This window comes from Mastigoproctus giganteus, chromosome 6, assembly GCF_048544385.1.
Source record: "Mastigoproctus giganteus isolate SK-2022 chromosome 6, ASM4854438v1, whole genome shotgun sequence".
Taxonomy (NCBI): domain Eukaryota; kingdom Metazoa; phylum Arthropoda; class Arachnida; order Uropygi; family Thelyphonidae; genus Mastigoproctus; species Mastigoproctus giganteus.
The window spans coordinates 198,695,798-198,722,220 of NC_143580.1; the positions used below are offsets into that span (position 1 = coordinate 198,695,798).

General features: G+C 33.6%; 1 protein-coding gene across 1 annotated transcript in view; it reads right to left on the minus strand.

The window, feature by feature from the left end:
- Positions 1–26,423, minus strand: part of GCS2alpha (glucosidase 2 subunit alpha) — a 139,492-nt gene that overhangs the window by 27,716 nt on the left and 85,353 nt on the right. Inside the window, exons 7-14 of the mRNA XM_090376660.1 lie at positions 16,593–16,689; positions 16,381–16,485; positions 13,090–13,165; positions 8,916–9,089; positions 7,134–7,273; positions 6,247–6,673; positions 2,973–3,069; positions 247–407 (exon numbers count right to left, since the gene is read on the minus strand). Coding sequence (XP_090232786.1) covers positions 247–407; positions 2,973–3,069; positions 6,247–6,673; positions 7,134–7,273; positions 8,916–9,089; positions 13,090–13,165; positions 16,381–16,485; positions 16,593–16,689 — 1,277 coding nt within the window. The remainder of the gene's footprint in view (positions 1–246; positions 408–2,972; positions 3,070–6,246; positions 6,674–7,133; positions 7,274–8,915; positions 9,090–13,089; positions 13,166–16,380; positions 16,486–16,592; positions 16,690–26,423) is intronic.

Genomic DNA, 26,423 nt, shown 5'->3' on the forward strand with positions numbered 1-26,423 from the left:
AAATAGAACTGCATTTGCAGAGGAAAAAACATGTAATTTCATTTATTGAGGATATCAGTTATAAATACAGATTTTATATTTCAAATAGCTACATAAATATCATTTTGTAGCTGTGTGAAAAAACATGGAAATGAACAGATTAGATCTTAAAAATGTGTACTGATTTCATTGATAAGGCTATATCTAATATTACCTATTCATTCAATTACACAGGAGTATAAAAATATATAACAGACTGCATCTTACCTGATACCATCGTAGCAGCAATTCAGTAGAGGGGCTTTTAAAGAATCCTCCTATATCAGAGCCACAAAATGACATGCCAGTAACACTAAGTGTTAACATCATAGGAACACTAACACGGAGATGGCCCCACTCAGCAGTATTATCTCCAGTCCAAACAGCACCTGAAGAAAGTACATAAATGTAAAAACTAAGAATTGAGAGAGAGAGAGAGAGATTAGGTGGTTTGTCACTGCATATCATGGTGATTAATCCTGATAAAAACTTATCATAAAAGAGGGATATAATCTCACATAGAAACTTTATCCCAAAAAAAGTCATTGAATAATATTCTGGTGCACAATCACAGCAGTATACTTATTTGTAAATGTGGTCATATGTATATGTTGTACATTTACATGTTTTTTTTTTCTCCACTCGATTAGCTTATTGCAAGCTGCTAACATTGTTAAATCTAAGAGCATTTCTTAATTGTGATCTGCCTACAAAAGCACTCATGACAGTTGATTTTAGTTTTATTTAATTAATCTGAATAAAAAGACTTGATGACTTTTCTATCTTTTTTCTTGTGCAAAAATCAAGGTCATACAGGTTGCTGTGGGAAAAGTCATTTATGTAATAAAGATTCTTGATAAACAGCTGATCACTGTAAATCTTCACAATGGTTTTCTAAGGAAACAAGATGAGGGTTTACAGATAAGGCATATTTCCATTTAGTTTTAATTAAGAAGATAGAGTTATACTGCCAAGGTATGTTTTGTTCTGGATGATTAACTGGACATCTCGCATACATGCCAAATTAATGTTCATTTCCTGCAAAGTAATTAAGATCTGTAGTATGGTCAATTTTGCTAATCACTGCATCAAAAATTTCTTAATGTCAAATCTTTTTTTTTTCTTTATACAAGAAAAACAAAATTTAAGATAGCATTACTCATCAAAAATTCTGCAAATTACAACAGCAAACAAATAAACAATGTTCTTGGAGTGTATTTCTATATTTACTACAACTGAAAGTTTGCAGGTTTAAATAATGTTACATTGACAACAGTGGTAAAAAGTTTCAGTTCATCTGCAAACAATAATCACATTTAAGAGTGTTGGCGGAAGGAATGGCAAAATCACCATTCAGGCCATGAATAGACTTACAGATGGTTCATCTAAAGCAGCAGATTCTCAAACAGCATGCTGTGGCACTTTAGGGTGCTGTTATGAAAATTTTAATATTGATCAATAGCAAATATTCTTTAGTGATGCTATGAATTTGTGACATCAATTTTTCATGAAGGAATGGAAACTGCTGATCTAAAGGCTGTGCTAATTTCAAAAAGATTAAGGATGTATGATGTGAAGATTTCACCTGACAACTAGATGATCAGAATGTAAAGCATAACAAAGAATATAACAATAGTGATGTCAGCAAGACAAACTTCACTACTGATATATTCTACAACAAAGTATCTAGAAATATATCAAAGATGCTGTTGTTCAAAAAGTGCTCGAGTCTCCATTAAGTTTATTAGATTTCTGAATATATCCTATAAAATTGGTCAAGGCAGTGCCATTTTATAAGATTGTAAAGGGAGAAAAGGAAAGAAACAATCTGTGGTTACCACAACGAGCAAGCCGAGATCATGTAACTAGAAGTTCTATCAATGCTTGCAAAACAGACACTGGAAACATGACAAGAATGCTACCACTAAATAGGCTGTTACCATAAAATTAGAATAGATATAATACTGATCAATAGATTATCCCCAAAACAATTATGTCATAAACAATACAATACACAATATCAAAAGATAGTTTCAAATTTATTTTTTTAACAGTCACATTTGATGGCCAACAACCAATCAAAATTTTATATTCTTATGACGTAACATTTATGAATATTTCTTTTTCCTGGTCAGCAACACCATATGAATTCTAAAAAATGAAACCATTTTAATATACTTAATAGCTTTTAGACATCACATATCTATTATGGGGAAATCTGACATGGCAAGATTTGTATTAGCATAAATGTATCACAAATTATTGCTTTAAGGGTTATTTTATTTTTTTTTCTGAACAGTTACTGATTATACAAATCTTAAATCTGCCCTACCGTGGAATACTGCTCCCACATCTCAGGTGGGAGCAGTATTCCACCTGAGATGTGGGAGCACTATTCGGTGGTGCACCCAAAACCTCACTCAAACTTCTTGACTCCATTCAAAAGAGGACAGTCAGATTAATTAATGACCAATCACTTTAAAAGTCTCTCCACTGTCTCATAGGTATTCAATTTTTGCTGCATGCCTTTTCTATATATTTCCATGGGCCCTATTCTTTTGAGGTGGCATTGTAATTCCACCATTCTCTTACAAACTAGTCTGAATATGTGCTTCAACCAGTCAACATCCATTTACTGTTCAACTTCAAATTCACAGAACTGACTTTTTCCTCTTCATTTATTCCTTCTACTTCTTCTCTGGAACTATTCTCATCCACACATTTCCCAAAAATTGCAATCTATAGAAATTGAAGTCTAATGTCAGCAAGTACCTTCTGCTTTCTCAATCTTTAATTCATGCACGGTACTAAGCAATACAGGTTCTAATACTTTTCATGTTTGTGGTTTTCACAAAAGCTATTAAAAAAAATTACTAACAAGTAATTGTGTAGATAATTTTTACAGTACAACATTTAGAAGCTTATTTAAGTATTACAGAGTATGAAGTACTTACCAAATCTTTGTGATCCGGGAAAAAATGCTCTACTTAGAATAAAGGGTCTTTGCTGTTCATTTGCTCTCATTAAATGTCCCTTGTAGGATGACATCACCTGCAAAATACTTTTTTTAAATCACCATATATGTATAAATATGAGAAAAGGGTAGATTGGTCAAGTCAATTAATTTTGGCAAAGTCCAGTTGGTCTATGAGAGCCAAATCCTTTGCTTGCACCTTCAAGATGGTGGGACTGTTAGTAACCCTGAATATAACCCCCATGTGCAAGTCCCGAAATATGGCACCTAGTATACTGGAGGCAACCACCCAAGTGCAAACCAACATAAGCAGGGGTCGAGGTGTTGTGCCCACACTACAGAGGAATGTTGCCCTTCTGTGTTACCAGGCGATACTAGGTAGTAAATGACTCATCGACAGGTGCAATACCACCACTTTTACTTATTGGAGGCTCGAAGTAGTGGAACCCATGTTTGGTCTCCAGAGAGCAAAGCTTTGGCAACTCTTAGGCCCCATTTCTTCCATCATGTAGTATGATTGATGTCTTTTGAGGTTATGTTAGACATCCTTCCTTCCTTACATTTCAAAGGCACAGCTCTAAAACAGTGTTTGTAGGCCAGCTGCTAGATAGTCCACCAGACCAAACCTATTGGTAACTCTCTAGGAGGCTTCAAGATCAGCTAGTATATAATCTTGCTGCCTATAATCTGCCAGATAGTGAAAAGAGGAAGTCACAGTAGTGTGTATGTGGGAGCATTGTCAAAGCCACTTTATGTCAAAGAGCTGGGAACAGTATATTGGCCAACTTTAATAACTTTTTCAAGGGTCAACCAAAAAAATTGAGAAGAAAGACATCAACATGTGGGTGCTGTGTTTCTATGGTAAACCAGATTCAAGCAATAATAATAAATAACAGATTAAAATTTTGAATTTTGATTTGATTATTTGGCATCCATTTGGTCTAATTATAGACCAAATGGATGCCAAATAAGGTTATCATTATTGCAAGCAAATAGCTTAGAGTTGACCCAACAGAAAACCAGATTAAAAGATTACAAAAAGGAAAGATAAAATAAAATCAAACAGAATAAGATCAAATCAAATAAAAATAAAGTAAAGCTAAGCTTACAGAAAAATAAAACTCACTGTTTAGGAAGAATTAAATACAGTGTTTCCACTTATAGCACCAGCAGAAAATGAATGAAATTGGTGCCAGAACCAATACTAGTGTTTAAGAGACAAAAGTGTCCTCAAGTGGAAAAAAGAGACCTCTGTTTGGAAGTAGGAAAATAATCCAGAAGAGTCTACATGGGAAATAAATTAGCCTGATGTGTGTTGTTGCATAACTGTAAATTCATACACAATTCAGCATAGCATAGATTAGAAAGATGATCATTAAAGTAGTAATGCATATTATACTAACTTTGAAAAGAAGAAAAAAGATTTACACAAGAGCACATAACATCTCAATCCCCCTTGTTTTTTAATAGTTCATAAGATATAAAAAAGGTTAAAGAAAAGAGAATAGTAAAAACAGCAAAATATAAATTAGTGTTGATTCAGGTACATCTAATGTTGCAAGCCCATTCCTTCAGTTATGACAGTGAACAGATTGCCAAGTACATAGCAAATGAATTGATATGTCAGTTATAGGGTTTTAGGCACATCAATGACTTAGGCCATATTGCACTATATATAAATATTATGCCTGTAAATTTATTGTGTTCTGTGGTCACTTTCTCTGCTGAAAAACAACCAGAATTTATGGGAGAAAAAACCATGCTACCCTTGCCTGAAACCACTAACCCATATAAATTCCTCACATCACTGAAAGGATTCAAACTCAGGTCTTTTCTACCTGGTATGGTGAGGGCAGCAATTCTACCAAATATGCTACATGTGAGGGCAGTATGTATGAAAGGATAAAACATAAACACAAATTACATTTATAAAAAGAATTTATAAATGATGATAAAAATAAATGTAAAAATATTGCAGAAGTTTATAAAAATTATTCTGCTGAAGCAAAGATGGATAATAATATAAAAGATATATACTATGTATGTTGTATTAAATACGATTAATACACCATATAAGTCGCACAATATTATAACCTGAAAATTTGAGAGGGATTTAGAGAATTTTGCAAGATCTAATCAAAAATTTCATTTCTGCATGTACTTTTGGGCAGTAGTTTTCTATGATCAATGATATTTAATGTCTTGTTGAAGTGATATTTTAGATGAGCATTTGGAAATTTGTTATGTATTATGAGCTTATTATATAGCCTCAAGATGTATATGGAAGTCATTATTTGCAACACTATTGTTTATTGTTTTTGTTAATTCATTACTGATTATCTATCACATGCACACTAAAGTCTGTGGTAGCACACATCAAGTCATATTGCTGTTAAATCAGTTTACTTTGTGTATTTATCGAGAATTTCTCAAAACTTCATTGCAACCTTAATGTTACTTTCAATTATTTAAATATTTTCAAGAATGGTTTAAAAAAAACTAAAAAATATATTCAGATGTTTCATTACACTTCTTACTATTATTAATGAAATTATTATAAATTTTCTAATGACGTTTACATATACCTTAAATAAACCTGTAAAGTAAGAATTTGGAAAAAGTGCTAACAAAGAAGCTTTTAATGGGAGCGATTAGCAGTTTAATAAATGCAATTTGCTGTTCCTGAGAACTTCACAAAGAGGAGAAAAAGCAAATAAAACAATTTTGCAGAAATAAATTGGTGATTTTTTTTTTTTTTTTTTTTTTTTATTCACAGCTTACATTACATTAAGTTTATACTAAGAAAAAAAACAGTTGCCAACTCAAAAAAATAAATTATGTGGGAGATGGAGAACAAAAGTGAGAAGGGGGCTGAGCTATCAATTGCTTTTTCTGTTTAGTAATATTTTTATACTTTATTCAGTTTTATTATCTGCAGAAATAAATCTACAGAAATAAATCTACAATACTTATTCAAATTGAGGGTAATTTGCCTGAAGGTAAATATCATAATAATGATAAACACAAGCTAGTTGAACCCAATGAATCATTCCAGTATTTGAAGTGCTTAGTAATGTTTTTAATTATTTTCTTGTATACACAATACATTCTTTTATCAGATAAAAATTCTAATAAACTAAATGCAAACATTTTCATTAAAGTATAGTTACATAAGATATAAAATTATCATAAAGAATCCCTTCCTCCCAAACCACAAAATAAAATAAACCTGAAAATAATGGAGGCTTACTTACCATAAGCATTCCATAAATATTATGGACTTCCCTATGTTCCCAGCTACCGTGATGTTTAGCATCTTTTGGCATTGTGACCTCAGGTTCACTAAAAACAGATGGTTCATTCATATCATTCCAAGTGTACAAAGAAAGAGTTGAACCTTGATATTGATCAAGTGCATATTTGCTGGCCCACCAGTCTCTAACTTCAGGATTTAAAAAATCTAGATATCCAGAAGAACCAGGCCAGCACCAACCTTCATAATCACCACTATCCTTATTTTTAACATAATAGCCTTTTTCTGTTGCTTCTTTATGTATGTGGTAATTTGAATCACGCTTAATGTGTGGATCAATTAGTGTTACCATCTTCCTTCCTTTTGCAGTAATATTGTTGATCATGTCTTTGGGAGTTGGAAATTTGTAAGGATCCCAGGTAAAATATCTGAAAAGAAGATCTCCTCAGAATAAACTCTACAAAAGTGCCATTTGTGAAGTAAAATTCTAAAGGTAGATTATAAAAATTATTACTACAATGTTTTTTAAAAAAATATGTCAAGTGATAATTAAAAGCAAATCTTATGAAATATGTCTAAACTATAATTTGGGTATTCTTCAAAACAGCATATAAAGTGCTACCAGAATATCTTATTTTTTACTTTGCAAAAGGCTTAGACATAATGTCACAAAATAGCCAAAATAATTCATGTGATCATTTAATAATGCCCTGGAAAATTTAATCAAAATTAATATTCTAAGTAATATTGAATTTAAGTTTTAATTAGGTTCTATTAAATTTGATTTCACTGAATTCAATTATATAATTTTGTGAAGTTAACAATACGGTACATGAATTTCATTCTTTTTGTTTTTATATATCATTAAAACAAGAAAAATGTGCATACTTTCTTTCTTCAGTATGGTCAACATCAAGCCAAATAACATCATAAGGAATGTCATTATCATCGAAGCCAGCATCAACATTTCTCACATCATCCTGATCTTTATAATTCCAACGACACTGATGATATGCAAGAGAGAAAAGCTGCAAAAAAAAAAAAAATTGTTACTTCTTAGAATCATATTATTTAAGCAATTTTCTTTTATATATTATTTAATAATAATTTCAAAAAACTTTTAAAATCACAGCATTAATTATAACTTAACTCAGTTTGTTTCAGATATTGTGATTATAGCTTATGGTTAAGCCATCCCATTTTGTACTTGTTGACTCTATATAAAATCAAGAAATAAAGTTCTAAGCAAGATCTATTATGCATCAACAAACCAACACAATAAAATAGAGAAAACATTATGCAATGTTTGCAAAAACACTGGGGGGAGAGATATAGATATCTAAGCCACTTGAAATGCTTCATAAAACCTAACATCAGTTTGAAACTATTACTTTTGAAAAAAATTAGCATAAGCACAAGATCCAGAATAGTCTTGAATCAATTCTTGCATATTAAAATCCAAAAAATGTAAAATAAATACAAATATCTTGCATTTTGTGAATTCGAATATGACTTACTGATTTACAAGTTACACAAATGGTTTAATGAACACTAAGTTTACAGCTCTATTGGCATACATAGCAATGTAAGACTACTTTGTTTAATTGAGTACTGAATTCTACAATCAATCCAAAACTTAATATCCAAATCACAGTTTGATGAAAGGATTATGATAAGTATGCTGAAAATTCAGATCTATTCTGCTTATCTACATCCACACACAAGCCTAATAATTTGTTGTGGTCACCTGCATTTGAAATATGCATAGAGTCATAAAATGAATTTCAAAAGATTCTAACAGATGTAGATGTGTCTCTCTCTCTTTTTTTTTTTTTGGAAAACCTACTGAAATCTTTTTTACAGCTTTAATAACTGCAGTGGTGGTCTCAGGTACTGTTTTCATGACAGCATCTATTCAAGATGTTTTGGGTGGCATCAATTTTCCTTTTAACTATATAGAGAAGCAAAGTGCATAATTCATTTAGACAGGCATGCAAAATTGGCAGTCTGCAGGATGTGTAAAGGTTAACCCCCCTCCCAAGTGTTTGTCAACTTTTTACAAGTTAACAGTGTTAAACATATGTGAAAGTAATAAAAAATAATTAAAAGATATATATTAACATAAAATTTAAATAAAATTTATATATCATCCTTCGTAAATATTGCTCGTTGTGAGATCATGCATTTTGTGTATTTCTCTCCATAATTAAAATGATGTGCTGTGTGCACCTCACTGTGGTCTGTGAACCTGCAAGGGACACTGCTATGGCCTCTGAGCTTTCAAGAACCAGTGGTACTGCCTGGAGCACTTTCAAAAAATTTCTAGTTTTGTATGCAGCTAAATATTTACAAATTGTTCCGGCATATGTTTATGCCAAAACAATTTGAAACAGCTGGTAGCTTAATACCAAATTTTAATCTGGCATAACTGTCAGGCTAAGCCCTTATATTTAATACAGAATTTAAATACAGTATAACTGATGAATTTGGCCTATTTTTTTCCTTAAACTAAAGAAAGAGACTGTTCCTATCTTATAACATTGTGTACTAGCTACACAAAATATGTAATTTAAGTAAAATGGGAAAATATTATATTATACTATTACTTAAATATTATACTGTTACTATTACTTAAATATTATATTATTACTTAAATGTTCTATTACTTACAGGAGGTAAAGGAGTGGTCCCAGTTAAGTCTGCATATTGTTTCATAACATCTTTTGGTCCAGGCCCAATAAAAAAAAATGTGTCGATGATTCCACTCTCTGAGAACCAATGTGTATCTTGCTGAGGAATTGTTGTACTACCTTTCACAAAATCCACAATAGAGGATACAACACCCTATCAAAATTATAAATATTCTAAGATGCATTTTCAGTTTACTATCATGAAATCAGTTTTAGCAAAAATAGAATGTTTCAATGAAAAGCATTATCACAATTTAATTAAATTACTTTCTGCAGTTTATAAATCAAAAACTACAAAACTTTCCAATATGCGAATCAAACATCTTTTTATCCACACTCAAGTAATACACAATGAATTTAATAACGTGGTTCTTTTTAATTAGTTGGAAATGATATTCAAACTCTACAAAATAAAATGAACATAACTGCGAAACAAAGCACTTTTTAAAATAAAATTTTAATATATCACAAATCAATCAAATAGAAAGAAAAGGTATTGTTCTTTAAATTTTAATGATAAAACATGATCTTCTGTTACAAGATAGTGAACATTCAAATACAGATAAAATGTTAAGGCGAAATTTTTTGTCAGCAATGATTTTCCAAGGCATAAATTATACTGCTAATAACCCAACATCTTCATTTCATGTTTCATACATATAACATACTAAAAGTTACTCTTTATTGTAATATAATCTTATACTGATGAATTGTGGCAGGTAACCTTTAGTTACCTGCCTTTGTTGGCAAACCAACAAATTTGATAGGATATTATTATGTGGTTACAAAGGAACTGGATGCAAAAAATAATTTTGATATCATATATTTGGATTTCAGGAAAGCTTTTGACACTGTTGCACATGAAAGACTATTGTACAAATTGGAGCAGAATGGTATTAAGGGTAAGTTGCTATAATGGATAAAAGGATGGTTAAGCGGGAGAAGACAAAGGGTGGTAATCAATGGGTGCTGCTCTTCGTGGACTAATGTTATTAGTGGAGTCCCACAGGGTTCGGTGTTAGGTCCACTGTTGTTTTGTATATTTATCAATTATATTGATGAAGGTATATCAGGCTTAATGTCGAAGTTTGCAGATGATACAAAGGTTGGCAGGGTTGTTAATGACAGTAATGAAAGTGTGCTACTGCAACAGGATCTAGATAATTTGGGCAGATGGGTTAAGAAGTGGCAACTGAAGTTTAACCTTGACAAATGCAAAGTACTGCATATGGGTAGAAGTAACCCCAGAGAAACGTACCAACTGTGTGGTACTAGACTTAAGGTGGTAGAAAATGAAAAAGACCTGGGAGTAATTGTGCAGTTAGATATGAAGTTTTCTGAGCAATGCAGACAGGCTGCCAGGGCAGGTCATGGGGTTTTGTCAATGATATATAGGAATTTTGCTAGCAGGGAAAAGCAGGTGATTGTCCCTCTGTATAAGGCAATGGTCAGGCCACGCCTTGAGTACTGCGTACAGGTCTGGAGGCCTCATTTTAGGAAGGATGTAGATTTGCTTGAGCGTGTACAGAGAAGAGCAACACGATTGGTGAGGGGAATGAAGGGATCCTCTTACCAAGAGAGGCTTAAGTTCTGCAAATTGCAGTGGCTGGAGACTAGACACCTGCGTGGTGATCTGATTGAGGTGTATAAGGCCTTGAATGGGTTGAGCACGCTGAATTCTGATGGGATCCTTCCACTTGTTCAGATTACGAACCTTAAGGTGGCATAAATTTAAATTAAGAAAGGACAGATGTAGAATAGATGTGCGGAAATTTGCCTTTAGCCAGCAGGTGGTTAATTGCTAGAACAAACTTCCATCTGTCGTTGTGGAAGTTGATAGGTTGAATAAATTTAAGGAGGAGGAACTGGACAGGCATTTGGAGGGAATGGTGTGATTTTTTTTTTGGCTGATGCTGCATAAGTTCATACACTTGCTTTCTTGCATCACATGCCACTACTACTACTACAACAATCGCACTCAAGTATATATGAGAAACTTGTTAATAGCAAAAATGAATATCTATAGGTTGTACTTTCCTGGAAATCAATACAAAAGCTGTTTCATAGAATGAGAGCAGAGAGGTATGAATAAATAAAGAGAAATCAGAACTAGTTCATCAAATCTGAAGTTGAGGAGAGGATGATGAATGATGGTTAGCTGCCACACCTGTTCTAACAGATTAATAAGAGGTGCAGGAAGGTAAACAACCAAATGTTTATTAGGATGAAAATAGATATAACTGGAGAAAAGACATATAACAGAAACTAAATGTCTATGTGACCTACAAAAGAATACAGTTCCATCAAAAAGTTCAGTGAATGGCTTTATAATTCTTAAATGCTTGGTAATGGCTAAAATATTATAAGTCTAGCTCAAAACAATGTCTTTTGAGTATGCATACACAACAAGTTTGAACTTAGGAAGTATGAATATTGTTCTCTACTGGACGAACGAAAATAATGAAATTTGCAGGTACAATATCAAGGTAGTAACTTTAATAGAAACTACAGTTACAAATTAAGATAACCAAATGAATTAAAAATTTAAATAAAACAAAATTTTATTTTTTAATTCATTTGCTTACCTTAATTTGTACCTGTAGTTTCTATTAAAGTTACTACTTTGCTTGTATCTGCAATTTTCATTATTATTTCTGTTCCTCCGGTATATTCATACTTCCTATTTATGGATCCTGGAGCAAGAGGCCTATTTAGATTTATGTTTTAACTTGCTGCTATGTGCCAGTCTAGTAGAAAGATTTATTGAGTGAACTTGTTTTTCTCATTTGTCATATGTACTGAAACTCATGAATTTGAAATTTGGCAACTTTTATCAATAAAAACATTCTCATCACGCTGTATCTACCTCGTTCACCTTATTTAGCACCAAAAAACTTGTGGATATTTCCAAAATTAAAAGAGAACATGAATGGAAAATGATTTGCGTCAATTCAAGACATCCATTCAAATACCATGAACTGCCTAAAAACATTCAACAAAAGAAGGCTTCCAAAAATGTTTTGATTAGCAGTGCATGATGGAACAAGCGTGTAGTTACAAATGATTACATTTAAGAATGTTAACAATGTAAACATTTATCATTGAATAAAATTAATGTTTTGCAACATTCAGTGAACTTTTTGATTAATCACCCTGACTGATGGCAGGGTGATTATCAACTAATCTGATCACTCTTTTGTAAACAGTCTACTCTTCACTGGCAGATGAGAAAACTATATGTAGATTTGCAATGTACATGAAATATAATGCCAAGAGAGCAAAGGAGAAAAACTAGCCTTCCAGACCGAAAGGTTATACAATAGATGTAATATGTTTATACCAAGTATTAATTAGATTCATTTTACTTTAAAAAATTCACTGTCTGTGATGATATAGTAGGGTCACACTCAAACAGTAAAGTGAACTGTTACAGAAACACTGTCCTGCAGTCTAATGTTTAAAAAAAAAACTGAAACATGAATGCCACATGTCAAGACAACATGCTTTTATCATTTTTATTTGTTAGCATAAATTTTAGCATTTACACTTGTTCAATTCAATAATGCCTAATACGACTAATTTCCCTTGCAAAAACAAACTTTTCCTATACCCTTTTATAACAGTTATTCCTTTACGTCCTACATTGATATGCTATGATTGCTATCTTCTAATTAAAGTAAAATTTCATATTAGTTGAATCCTTAGTAAAAATGAGGTCAATGATACTGTTCATTAAGTCTTTTGATTGGTACTTTTATGAAAATTAATGGCCAGTGTTCCATTTAAAATGTAAATTGCAGATCATATGTTCCATATTTTAACTTCACTTAGAAGGTACAGAATTATTTAAAAAAAAGTAACAAACTAAGTTCTTTAAAATGCTTTTAGTGTGACATTTATGATAAAAAGTGATTTTTAAAAAATCTAAAATGTCATTTTGTTTGAAAGGATACTAAACTTGGTTCATGAACAGTTTTTATTTCATATGGAACAGACTTTAACAAAGTCCATATGACATTTTATGATACTAATCAAAGATATAAACTACTATTTTTATTTTATAAGCAAAGAATGCAAGTTGAAAACAAAATATCAAAAAAAAAAAAAAAAAAAAAAAATCACTAATAAAAATAAATGAAAGCGACTAATCATACCTGTTTAGTTGCAGATTCTACATCCACCCAGGTTTCTGCTGCATTTAACCACAATAAACCAACAGTTCGTGTTTCACTATAATTATATATATAAAAAAAATGTCTACAAAAACTCTGGTATTTTTATATGAAATGTTTATATAAGTTCTATTACCGTGTTTACCCACGTACACATTCCCCTTCTTTCTTGGTTTTTTTTTTTTTTTTATATATCCTAAAAATGGGGTGTATAAAATATTTGGAATATTTTTCACAATGGAAAAATACAGAAGTATGAAAAGAACAGAATGAACAGACTTCAATAACAGAGATGAATTACCATTTCACTATCATTACATCCTCTGTGAGAAAACAGAGTTCACTACTTGTCACTTGTTTGGAGAAGCCTTGATTTGAATTCCTTCAATCCCTTCAGAGACTGGAGGAATTCTTAAAGGCTTCTTTGGGTCAGGGCTGTAGTGAACTGATCTCAGGCAATGGTAGTAGGGTTCTTCCCTGTGAGTTATTCCACGGTTTTATCAGTCTGTGCTGTGCGTGATGTGTACACACTATATGCACAGCACAAATGATGTGAACTAGATTACCACTGGAATCAATGCACGTTGGCCAGAGAATCAGAGGTAGTTCTTGGGAATTTTTGGCACACGTGCCAAAAATTCCCAAGAACAAAACTACCACCATTTGTTTTTGTGAACTTTTGAACAGAAGAGACAAATTCACTAACTACAATAGTTTCCCCTAACTTCCTAAACAATACACGGAGTTAGTTCAAACATATGAGCGTGAAGGTGTTAAGAGAAACAAGGAACAAGTCACAAGCTGCACAATCATTAGTACTACTGATTTGTAGTTCCAAAGAAAATTACCCTAAAGATAAATCAAGCTGAAGTCTTCAATTCAGGTTTGAAGTGTGATCTGTTCATTTATTACTTGATTACAGTAAAGGGTGAATAAATGCATACTTATACAATTGCTCATGAGTAAATGACAAATGTCACTTCCTGGAAGACTTTCCACAACAGGATAGGCACAGGAAAAATTATGCAGAAAAAAAATTTTTTTTAAAGTTTCATCAAGGTAGGGATGGGAGAATTATGCAACGGGGAAAAATATGAAGGTAAATACGGTAATTAGATAAACTAATTTCATGCATTACTCTTTCATTAAAATTTAATATAGTTACAACTACTGAATGCACTAAAAATATCACATCACTGTTTTTTGGGAGAAATATAAATACATTCAGTGGCTAGTAAAATATGAATTAGCTTCAAAAACGATGGACAGACCATTCTAGTAGAATAAAAGATGAGGTGAGCTAGTATTCACTACATGTGCAGATAATATTCACTACATGTGCAGCTTTTGTAAAGTGGTAAATGTACCAAGAAGAGAAAATGTTTATTTATTGAAGCTTGAAAGAGACTGCTGGTGCCAAGGCAGGTGTCCCATAATGAGTACCATCTTCTTTCAAACAATTTATGCTGCTTAGTAAACACTTAACCAACTCCAAGCACCAATGGTGGTGGCTCCCAAAATGTAGCAGAAACAGTGGCAGGTAACCTGTCAGGTGCCCAACTTTTTTTTTTTTTTTTTTTTGAATTCTGCTTAAATAGTATCAATACTTCATCTTTTCTTAATGGATTGCAGTACTTACTGTAGGTACTTTTTAATAAAGAATTAAAAACTAAAATATGCTATGTCTTTTAACACCATTTATTTTCAAAAAAAAATAATTCCACTGAAAATTGCAAAAAAACATTTCAGACTTAAAATAGAAACAATCTCTTAGTCTCTTCGATTTTCTAGTTTAAAAGATCATTAAGCACACAAAATTTCAAACATGCACAAGTGCATATTTGAAATTTTAATAAATATTATTAAAAAACTAAAAATTATATATATTTGATGCTATTAGTTAATTCCATTTTCAGGTTTATTTTACAATTTATTTCCAATTTTGCGCATTTTGCAGCATGCAAAATAACCTCACATCTGCTTATCTCCACATTGTACAGTGCTGACATGTGGCCTGCAGCTGCAAAGTCAAATCTTAAGGGATGTCCAGCCATTGAATATCAGATGTTGAGGTGGACTTATTTAAAATGTGACTTTAAATTGACCCACCCCATATCATCTCCTGGACAACTATGTACTACAATCTTAATCTGACCCCAACCACTAAACTTAGATAAAAATCACCATGCATTTTTACTAAATTGTTTGTTGGTTCCATCCAGTCACCTTCCATCTACCATATGATTTGGATGGCATCTGCTGCACAGATGTATTCATCCCAAACGCTAACACAATTTCATCACTAGACAGTGTATTTTTCTATCCCTCTATCAGAGTGATTAACCAGTTTAATGTGAATCTTGAAGTATTTTGGGCAGAAAGATATTACAAGAAGGAATGATCAATCAAATTCTAACCCTTTGGCTACCAATGACATTAACCTTAGTTATTTTCTTTTCCCTCTGTGTTTTTAATAAAGAAGTGTCATGTATATGGTTGGGTATTTATTGTGTTAAATGTATGTATTATTAACTTAACTGTACTTTATGCAAGATATATTTGCAAGCTTGTTCTTAAGGAAAAATGTAACCCCTCTGGCCTAGGTAGGCTGTGCAGGGTAGGTTTGTTAGGGGGTATGTTGCTTTGCAACATATTTTCCTCATTTAACAGACATTTATTTATTTCCATGAATTCTGAGAGAGTCCCATCTAAAAATGATTGAGATGAATCTATTGATCTAAAACTAAGTACCACCTAAAAACTGAGTGGCCAAAAGACATTCAGCACCTCTCACAGGATTGATCTTTCATTTAATTATTTCAAGTTCCATTTCTTTAGTCTTCATAAGTTTTTCATTCTTAAGAGATCTCCTAAAACAATTTATGGTATTTTAAGAGGCATCTTCTGGGGTTCCTCAAGAGGGCACCCAGTTGTCTGATTATTGTGGAGACCTAACAAGTGAATCCTTAAAGTGTTAACTAATTCCAGTGCTAATTCTTGCATAGTTATTTCCTATTCTCATGTTCTGATTCATGGTTTGGAAAGTTTGTTTACTAGGTCTGTATTTGTTTAATGTTCTTGTGGGAAATTCCTGACTGATATTAACTCAGCTGTGATTCTGAGTTAACATTACAAATTTCGAGCTTCTTTTACCTCTTAGCAGAAGATGCAATAATGTCACCAAAGAGAAGAATTTTTGATAATATTCTTGAGGTTTAACTATTAAAATCTAGATGTCAAAGGCTAGCAAAAGAACTTTATCAGTATACCTACCAGTGAGCCAACATTAATGGAACTGAACCATACAATGCCATGGGATTATTAAGCTCGTATTCAAAGACATCTAAATTATACAGACGATATGGATCAGTTGAGCCCCTAAAATGAACAAACACAGATTTAACCATTAATCACATAAAAACATCACTATTTTATTTTAATTTTTTGGAAACATAAAATCACACAGCCAACACTATAAAGCTTACTTTGTTTGTTTAAGGGAAAAACTTTCTGCATGTTCTGGAATACCATACACATGTTCAAACCCAACAAATGAGAAATCCATTCCCACTGAAGATGGTCCTATAAAAAATTAAAAACAGTAATAGAAAAATTACATGTGAATTTGCACTCTGATACTATTTAGATATTTTGATATTATTTAGTCACTATAATTAAGTTAAAGGCAGCTCTAAAACTCCTTCATGGGCTGTTTCTTTATGATGTAGAGAAAATGTGCACACTTTTATTTAAAAAGCTGACATTATATTCATGAGATAAATTTTACTGTATGTTTGGACACACATTGCTAGAATATGGTATGGAATATGGTTTCTAATGTTGACAAATTTAGCAGATTTCGCAAGTGTTATTTTAAAAAAAAAAAAAAGAGCAAAAGTCATAGCAAATTCAGAAAAAAAAAAAAAAAAAAAGTTTTTTGTAATACTGGTAGTTCAGGTGTGACCAGATGCTGATGGCCACAACTGCAACAAAATGAGTTTGAGCTTAAAATCTGAGAGAATTTTTGAAAAAGAAAGGGACAGTGCAAACTTTGCCTTTTTTTTAGATAACAACATGTGCTCTAAAAATGCCACAGAAATATTTATAAAAGAGCAAATATGGTTTAATATATCAAAATAATTACATTAATATATTTTAGGAATAATTAAGCAGTATTACAATTAAATAAATCAAGATCGAAATGCTATATACTATTGTATTTTATTGAACTTATTTCTCCCTTAATCATATTTTGATTAATAAAAATCTTTATACATTAAAGGTATGTTATAGGCAAAACAACCCTGAGGTGTATGATAAAAATCTCTTTAGGTAATGTGAATGGGTTAGTAAGTATGGCTGTTTCATTATGGCAACTTCAATCTACCTCTGATAGACTGAAACACAGGGACTAGAACTGCACCAATATGGTAACAGGTTTTGAACAGACTGGAGGAGTGCTACTTATCCCTCCATGTTCGAGGGCGTATGGGGAAACTAATATCCTAGATCTACTGCAGTTCTCACTTAAGTAGAACAACTGTACCAAAAACTTCCCAGTGGAGGAATCAATAGCAGGCAATGACCAATACAGTACTGTATCTAAAGAAACCTAAGTAATCAAAGGTAAAAACAAGGGATGCAATTTAAAGAGAGGGGACTATAATGGAATGAGATTTTTCTTGTGCTTGATTAACTGGAGTGACTACTGTATGGTGTCAGATACAAATATGCTATGGAAAATGTTCAATGGATTTTTCCTTGAAGCCACAAAAGTACAGCCACTCCCCGACTTACGTAAGGGTTGCATTCCACGGAACTCTACGCAAGTCGAGTTTTACGTAAGTTGGAATTTCCCTAAATGCTTATGCAGCACTCGCAGCTATGCATGAATTTGATTGAAGCAAAATTGAAATGTTCGACGAACATGTAAATAGAATTATTTATTCAATTTTTTTTCTCATGCGCAGGAAAAATTACAAAAGTGTACAAAAATTTCAAAATTACAAAAAAAAAAAGAGAGAGGAGACAGGAATAACGTCAGCAAGTTTTACTTTTCAAGCATCGTTGCCAGAATTAACTCTCCAGCTGATAAGCATGCCACTGCAGAAGTTGAGGACTGTGGAGATTTAGAAGGGTTTTTCCAACACATCACAAAATTTCTCTGCAGCTGCAGAATCGGCACTGGTGATTTCACCACATACTTTAATGTTTTGGAAACCAGCGCGATGCTTGAACCTATTAAACCACCCCATTGCTTTCCACGAATTTGGCTTGGGGTTCGCTGTACTTATCCTTAATATCTTCATAAATACTTCTTGCTTTTGCTTGAATGGCCATTGGACTAAGGGCATGTTTGCTTCTGAATCTGATTTTCCATGTTATTAATGGCTTTTCCATCTTCAATATAGCACCTGAACACTGTTTTGTGATTACCATTGATGTAAAATGCGTTGATTCTTTAATATGTTCTTTTATACGCACACTGCCTCTTAAAATAGTATTCATTGTTGAAGCAGGGAAACCTAATTCCGTGCAACAGATGACAAACTTTGTCCTGCTTCGTACTTCTTAATTAATGATCTACATTTCTAAATCAATTTTGTTTCGTTTCCTAACACTGCCAGCACTTTCACTTTCTGTTGGTCCCTTTTCCTTCACCATTGTAATAAGTAAATAGGAATGAAGAGAAAGATTTTGCAAAAACCCACACAATTCCAGTTATCGGTATTATCGCAAACAATAAGATCGAGTTTACTAGCCATTTATAATAGCATTAGCATTAGCATTAGCAGAGGCATATGATGCAAGAAAGCAAGCTTATTCAGCATCAGCCAAAAAAAAAAAAAAAACCCACTCCCATTTCACCCCTCCGTTCGTTCGAAATACCTGTCCAGTTGAGCTTTAAATTTGTTTAGGCTATCAACTTCAACAACAAGTGATGGAAGTCGGTTCCACCAACCAACCACCCTCTGGCCAAAGGCAAATTTCCGCACATCTATCCGACATCCGTCCTTCCTCAATTTGAATTTATGCCCTCTGAGGTGATTATTCTGAGAAAGATGAAGAATCCCATTGGCATTGAGCATGCTCAAACCATTCAAAGCCTTATACACCTCTATCAGATCACCTCGCCGGTGCCTAGTCTCCAAACTCTGTAATTTGCAAAACTTAAGCCTTTCTTCGTAAGAGCAACCCTTTGTTCCATTTACTAATCTTGTTGCCCTTCTCTGTACCCGTTCCAGCAGCTCTACATCCTTCTTGAAATGAGGCCTCCAGACCTGTATACAGTACTCAAGATGTGGCCTTACCATTGCCTTATATAAGGGAATAATCACCTCCTTATCCCTGCTAGAAAAATTCCTGTATATCATTGACAAGACACCATGAGCTACTCTTGCAGCTCGTCTGCACTGCTCAGAGAACTTCATATCTGCCTGCACAATTACCCCCAGGTCCTTTTCATTCTCCACCACTGTCAGTGTAGTACCGCAGAGTTGATACGTTGCTCTGGGGTTACTGTTTCCCATATGCAGCACTTTACATTTGTCATTGTTAAACCTCATTTGCCACCTCTCAGCCCATCTGTTCAACCTTTCCAGATCCTGTTGCAGCAGCATAGCGTCAGTATTGTCCTTAACGACCCTGCCAACCTTTGTATCATCTGCAAACTTGGACATTAAACTTGATATCCCATCATCAATATCATTCATAAACACCGAAAACAACAACGGACCCAACACTGAACCCTGAGGAACTCCACTAATAACATTAGTCCATGTTGAGCAGTGTCCATTGATTACCACTCTCTGTCTTCTGCCACTCAACCATCCCCTTATCCATAGCAGCAATTTGCCTCCAATGCCACACTGCTCCAATTTGTGCAGCAGTCTTCCATGTGCAACAGTATCAAAAGCCTTTCTAAGATCCAAATATATAATATCAAAGTTATTCCCTGCATCCAGTTCTTTTGTGACTACATCATAGTATCCAATCAAATTGGTCAGGCAAGACCTGCCCTTAACAAAACCATGCTGCGTCTGAGCTATAACTGAATTCTTGTCTAGATGATCCTGCAATGCTTCTTTAACCAGTGCCTCCATTAATTTACCTGGCACAGAAGTTAAACTAACAGGTCTATAATTACTTGTGTCAGCCTTTGATCCTCCTTTGTGAATTGGGGTTACATTTGCACATCTCCAGTCTATGGGTACCTCCCCTGAGTCCAAAGAAGCTCTCATAATTATGGCTAGGGGTTTGCATACTTCCTTTGCTGCCTCCTTTAATATAACTGGATAGATCCCATCCACCCCAGGTGCCTTTTTTATGTTTATCCTCAACAATCTCTCCTCCACTTTCCTCTCAGTTATTACAAAATCATCCAGCTCACTGCCAATGTTTACTTTACCTACATCATTCTCCTTCCTGAATAACTCCTCATGCGTGAATGTAGATGCAAAATACTCGTTTAGATTGTTAGCCACCTGAGCAGGATCCTCAACTGTTGAACCATCAATATCCAGTGGACCAATCTGATTCATCCCTTTCCTTCTCGAGTTCAAGTATGTAAAGAACTCTTTTCCGTTTTTCTTTGCATCCTTTGCCAAGGATTTTTCATAGTCTGCCTTTGCCTGCCTAATCTCCTTTGTGACTTGGTTACAGACCAACTTATATCTATCATAGGCTTCCATGTCACCCATTAATTTGTATGTATCCCATGCATTTTTCTTCTCTGCCACATGTCTCATTAGTTCATCTGACAACCATTTAGGCCTAAACCTTGAACAATATTTCTTAGTTGGTATGTAAAGCCTGGTAGCCTCCAAGATTAGTTCCTTGAATGCTTCCCATTTTGAGTTTGCTGTTGGTAACATCATCAGTTGGTCCCACTGTATAGAATTTAAATATTGTCTCAGACCATCATAGTCGCCTTTACGAAAACAAAAACCCTTCCCTTTACCTCTGATGGTAGTTACCTCCTTGAGTAAATCCCACTTCAACACACTGTGATCACTGCCACCTAGTGGTTCATTTATCTGCAGGTTCTTAATGCATGAAGAATCACTACTGATAATCAGATCAAGAGTATTGCTCCCTCTTATTGCCTCACGAACATGCTGATGTAGAAAACAATCATCCAATAAATCCACAAAAGCCTTGCTAGTGTGCGAGTGACCAACCCACAAATTCCAGTCAATATCTGGGAAATTAAAGTCCCCCATTATAAGACTCTCTGATTTACTGGCCCACTCTATTTCCCTGTACAATATCTTATTATACTCATCAGAGTCATTAGGCCTATAGCACACTCCTACTCTCAATTTTGATTTCCCTATGCTTATGTCACACCAAACTGACTCGACACTGCCCTGTCCATTGATGTCGACTGGCTTCACTTCCTTGGACTTTATGTGTTTCTTAACTAATAGCATAACCCCTCCTCCCCTCCTGTCGTGTCTATCCTTTCTATACACATTGTATTCCCCAAATTCCAGTTCCGCATTACTTATATCTGTGTGACACCACGTCTCTGATATCCCAACAATATCTGCCTTTGATGTTTTGAGCAATACCTCAAATTCATCAAATTTATTTACCAAACTCCTAGCATTGGTGTACACGCAGGTATACATGCACCTGTTTCTATTCTTAGCTACTCTAACACAACCCATGTGTTTACTTGTACCGCAATGACTACCAGCAGTCTCTGAAATATCCTGCATCTTGTTTTTCAGACTTCTGCTCATTTCAATAGAAGCAGTGCAAGAATCACTTCCACCTCTGCCACTGGCTACTGTTAATCTATTAGTCCTTGTATCCCCCCCAACTAGCAGTTTTCCGACCCAAATATCGGTACACTGCCTCTTAAAATAGTATTCATTGTTGAAGCAGGGAAACCTAATTCCGTGCGACAGATGACAAACTTTGTCCTGCTTCGTACTTCTTAATTAATGATCTACATTTCTAAATCAATTTTGTTTCGTTTCCTAACACTGCCAGCACTTTCACTTTCTGTTGGTCCCTTTTCCTTCACCATTGTAATAAGTAAATAGGAATGAAGAGAAAGATTTTGCAAAAACCCACACAATTCCAGTTATCGGTATTATCGCAAACAATAAGATCGAGTTTACTAGCCATTTATAATAGATTGTGCCAACAGAAAAGCCCAATAAAACGGAAAGTGCAAATTGTTTTATTGTTTTATGGTAGTGACCTCCAGAAATGTGTTTTAAAAAAATATCACAAAGGCGTTCAAAATTGATTCTTATAATGGAACATATGATAATGATGAAAGTGTAGTGCAATTTCCATTATAAAAATGACCTTTTAGAGAGATAAAGAGCTTAGTTATATAGTGAAAATTTCAACTTCCAGTCTTGGAATGAATTCTCAAAAAAAATATTGTTATTGGGTTCACGTTGCGATATTTTCAAGATGCCCCCATTTATTCCTACAGGATGCAAAATACATTTCCACAATTTTTTTAAGTTTGCACCAGCTAGCAAATACTTATGCAAAGTCAAATTTCCGTAAGCCATAAGGAGGGGAGTGCCTGTATTCGTACCAGTGGTCAAATTCCACAAATGTAAATACCAAAATGAATGCCAGGTGAGGTTAAAAGTTTAATTGAGCAAAAGAAACAAGCATGGGACAATTACATAATAACTCTGGTTTGTATTGTAATTATAAGAGAATAAGTAACAAAGTCACTGATGGGGTAAGACAGGTGAAAGCGGATTGCAAGAGAGCACTAACAAAGAGCTAAAAACAGTGATAAGGAGTTCTCGCGTGAATATGCAGTTGGTTCATTTTAGCAACAAATTTGGCCATTATATGTCTAGTAAAGGGCTTTTGATACGGTCCTTCATGGAATGTTGCTATATAAACTGGAAAGGGTTGGAGTTACTGGCAAGATCCTATCTAGATTACAGGCTGGTTAAAAGACAGGATGCAGAGGGTTGACATAAATGGTCAATCTTCAGGATGGGCCAGCATAACAAGTAGAATACCTCAGAGATTAGTGATAATTCCTCTCCAATTTCTAATTTTCATAAATGATAGTGATGAGAGTATCTATGGTAAGCTGTCAAAGTTGGCTGAAGATTTGAAGGTGGAAAGAGTGTTAACAACCCGAGTCAGGTCATACTACTTCAAAAAGACTTGGATCAGTTGTATATATGGTTGGTTGGTTGGTTTGGTTTTTTTTTTAGAAGCATTAGCAACTAAGGCCATATTGTTCCGGGGATATGCGGTGGTTATTCCCTGACCTTTCTGCATCCTCCATATTTGGTGGTCACGAGCTCGAACCCCGGTCTAATCAAGAAGCGTGTGCTACATACTGCTGCTCCTGCCCACTTGGCTATGGAGGTGCCTGTATATATGGTCTGAAAAATGGTAATTAAAGTTTAATGCTTCTAAATGTAAGGTTATGCATTTGGGAAACAAAAATACTGGAGCCATGATTCAATATGATATGAAATTTTTCATGCAATGTAAACATGCAGCTAGGAAGGTACATGGTATCCTGTCTGTCATTTACAGGACCTTTGTTAGTAGGGAGAAGGATATCATCATCCTTCTTTACAAAGCAATGGTTAGACTGCATTCAGAATATTGTAATCAGGCCTGGAAACCACACCTAAAAAAAGGCACAGAACTTTTGAAGAAGGTTCAGAGAGGGGCAACCAGACTGATGACAAATGTAAAGCAAAGTACATATGAAGAATGGCTTAGTTGTAGACTGCAAAGTTTGACAACCAGACATCTAAGGGGAGATCTAATTGAAGTGTATAAGACTGAAAGGATTGAGTAAAATGAATGTGAAAGATCTGTTTTCTTTCATGGGTGAGAAACAAATCAGGGAACACAAATATAAATCTCAGGTAATAACAGAAAAATGAATCTCACACAGTTTACCTATGGGAAGCAGGGAGTCAAGCAATTACCTCCCAGAGTGGTGGAGGCAGTGAGTCTAAGTTTAGAGCAGAATTGGACAATTACCTTGTATTATTCTGTTTAATTTGAATGTTTATTATTATGTTATTTGTTTATATTTGGCTGATACAGTTTGCTTCCTTGCATCATTTGACCTTACTAAACTAAATTTATGTTAAATTTATTTAACATAATGCCTTTAACAGTTTTCACATTCAAGTTTTGTCCAACGAACATGAATAATGTGAGTTAAATGCATATTTTAATTAATTTGGTGTGTTAAAACTATATTCAAAGAAAATAAATTTTCTATAAGAAAATATAAATAGTTAATATTGGTGATTTTAGAATTTTAAATTATAAAGTCTTTTAGATCAATTATAAATTTAATTCATTTAAATTATAAATTTTAAATGAATTGGGGATAGATTTTTCTCAAATATAATTTGAGAACTCAATATGAACTCATAATGACTTGTGAATTTCTGAAAATATTCTTTCAACATTTCCATTAGGTGACAGAATGGTAAACAAAAACCCAGATAATTTTTTTTTAATTTTCCAAGGTCTGCTCTTGAAATACAAACTGGAAAAAACAAGAAAATTATGGCTGGATTTACAAGTTCTGGTTACAGTCAGTAACCAGAACTCCTAAACCAGCTACCCATTTCTTTCAACTCTTCTAAAACAAAACATTTTAAGCAAAGAAAAAAGCTTATATGGCATCTTATGATGCTGTATAAGCTTTACAAATGATGCTGTACAAAAAATTTTAACTAATGTACATGTTATTGCATTATCATCATTTCTGTACATAGCTGAATTATTTGAAGCAAACCTAAGATTGTAAAGCATTCACAATGTGTTTGTAAAACACATCGTGAATTTCTTCATAATGTGTAGACTTACTGTTATACCTTGAATTTAAGTAACACATTCCAAATAGAGAATTACTTATTCTCAGCTGAGTGCCACTTCCTAGATGGCATAGCATCTCTGAAATGGTGTTATCTGGGTGGTGGTGATACTACTCAAGTGAGAATAAGTAACGACATCTCTAAATGGAAAATGTTATTTATTTGAGGTATAAGAGCAAGAATACTAATTTTGAAGGGGGGGGGTACAATATGAGAGGTACTGAAATTGTCTTTTACAAAACTTTAGTTTGCTTCAAACAATTTAGTTATGAACAGAAATGATACTAATATACTAACTTGTACATTAGTTATACTATAATATTATTTTTATAGTTTAATTAAAATGCTTATTTTTCACAATGTAGTGAAATGTGCATTTTTATATAATTACAATTTCCTGTGAGATGTGTAGTTTTAATAATTAATACTTTTAGAACTTGAGAATGCAAGGAAACATACTGGTATTTGTCTCCCTTAACTCTTGAAAATAATGTTTCATGTTTTTCATCTCCCAGCACTGTCATTTCCATTCAAAGTATACAATGCAATAAAACCAAACAGTTCACAAGCACAAAGAGATACTGGCACAGTGGAAAAAATGTGAGCCAAAGTTACTTAATAGTAGTTTTGAAACTCATATCATAAAACTCTCAATCATAACCAAAGGTAGGGGGGGTGGGTGTGGGTGTGTGGGTGTGTGTGTAAGCTTGCAACAATGCTGAAGTTTTTGTTATTTTGAGCAGGCAGTAAAAAAAATCTGAGGCTTTTTATACCCATAAAACCATGAAATACAAACAATCTAAGACAGTTCACATGGATTGGTGTAAGTATGACTATGGTATACCATGCAGAAAACTTACTTATTGAATAAGAAAATTTCAAATTCTGTTAGGTTTAGGTTACATATTTCTTCCTGCATTTTCCCATTTACTAGGTTAATCAGTCTCAGATTACACTGGTCAACAAAATTAAATTTATTTTTTCATCAGAGATGTAAACACCTTTTCTAAACCAGTTTTGCATGCTGATTTCAAATATGCTCATGTTTTGTATGACAGTTGATAATATCAATGCAACTTAAATTGATTTCATTGCAAAACACAAGACTGTGTGTTTTAACTGGTTACAATTACATTTTTTCACTTTTTCACATTGAGTTTAAATTCAATATACTTTATACACATAATTAAAATACAGTACAGTACTATAAAAAATATAGTGTTCAATTTAAAAATGTTGTGCAGATGATTTTCTCTGGTACACTTCATCCAGAATGCAGCAGTACAATATTCAGCAGTAGTCTGGGTTAATGTCTTGGTCAAAACCTAACTGTCTTGGTCAATGTTTTCAGGAGAGAAGTCTAAATGCAAATGCAAGAAATGAAGTTTCAGTAACACAAAATTCCATTTTTTTTTTTTATGCATCAATAAGCGTCTGAACCCTATTTCTGTATGCAGGAGACCT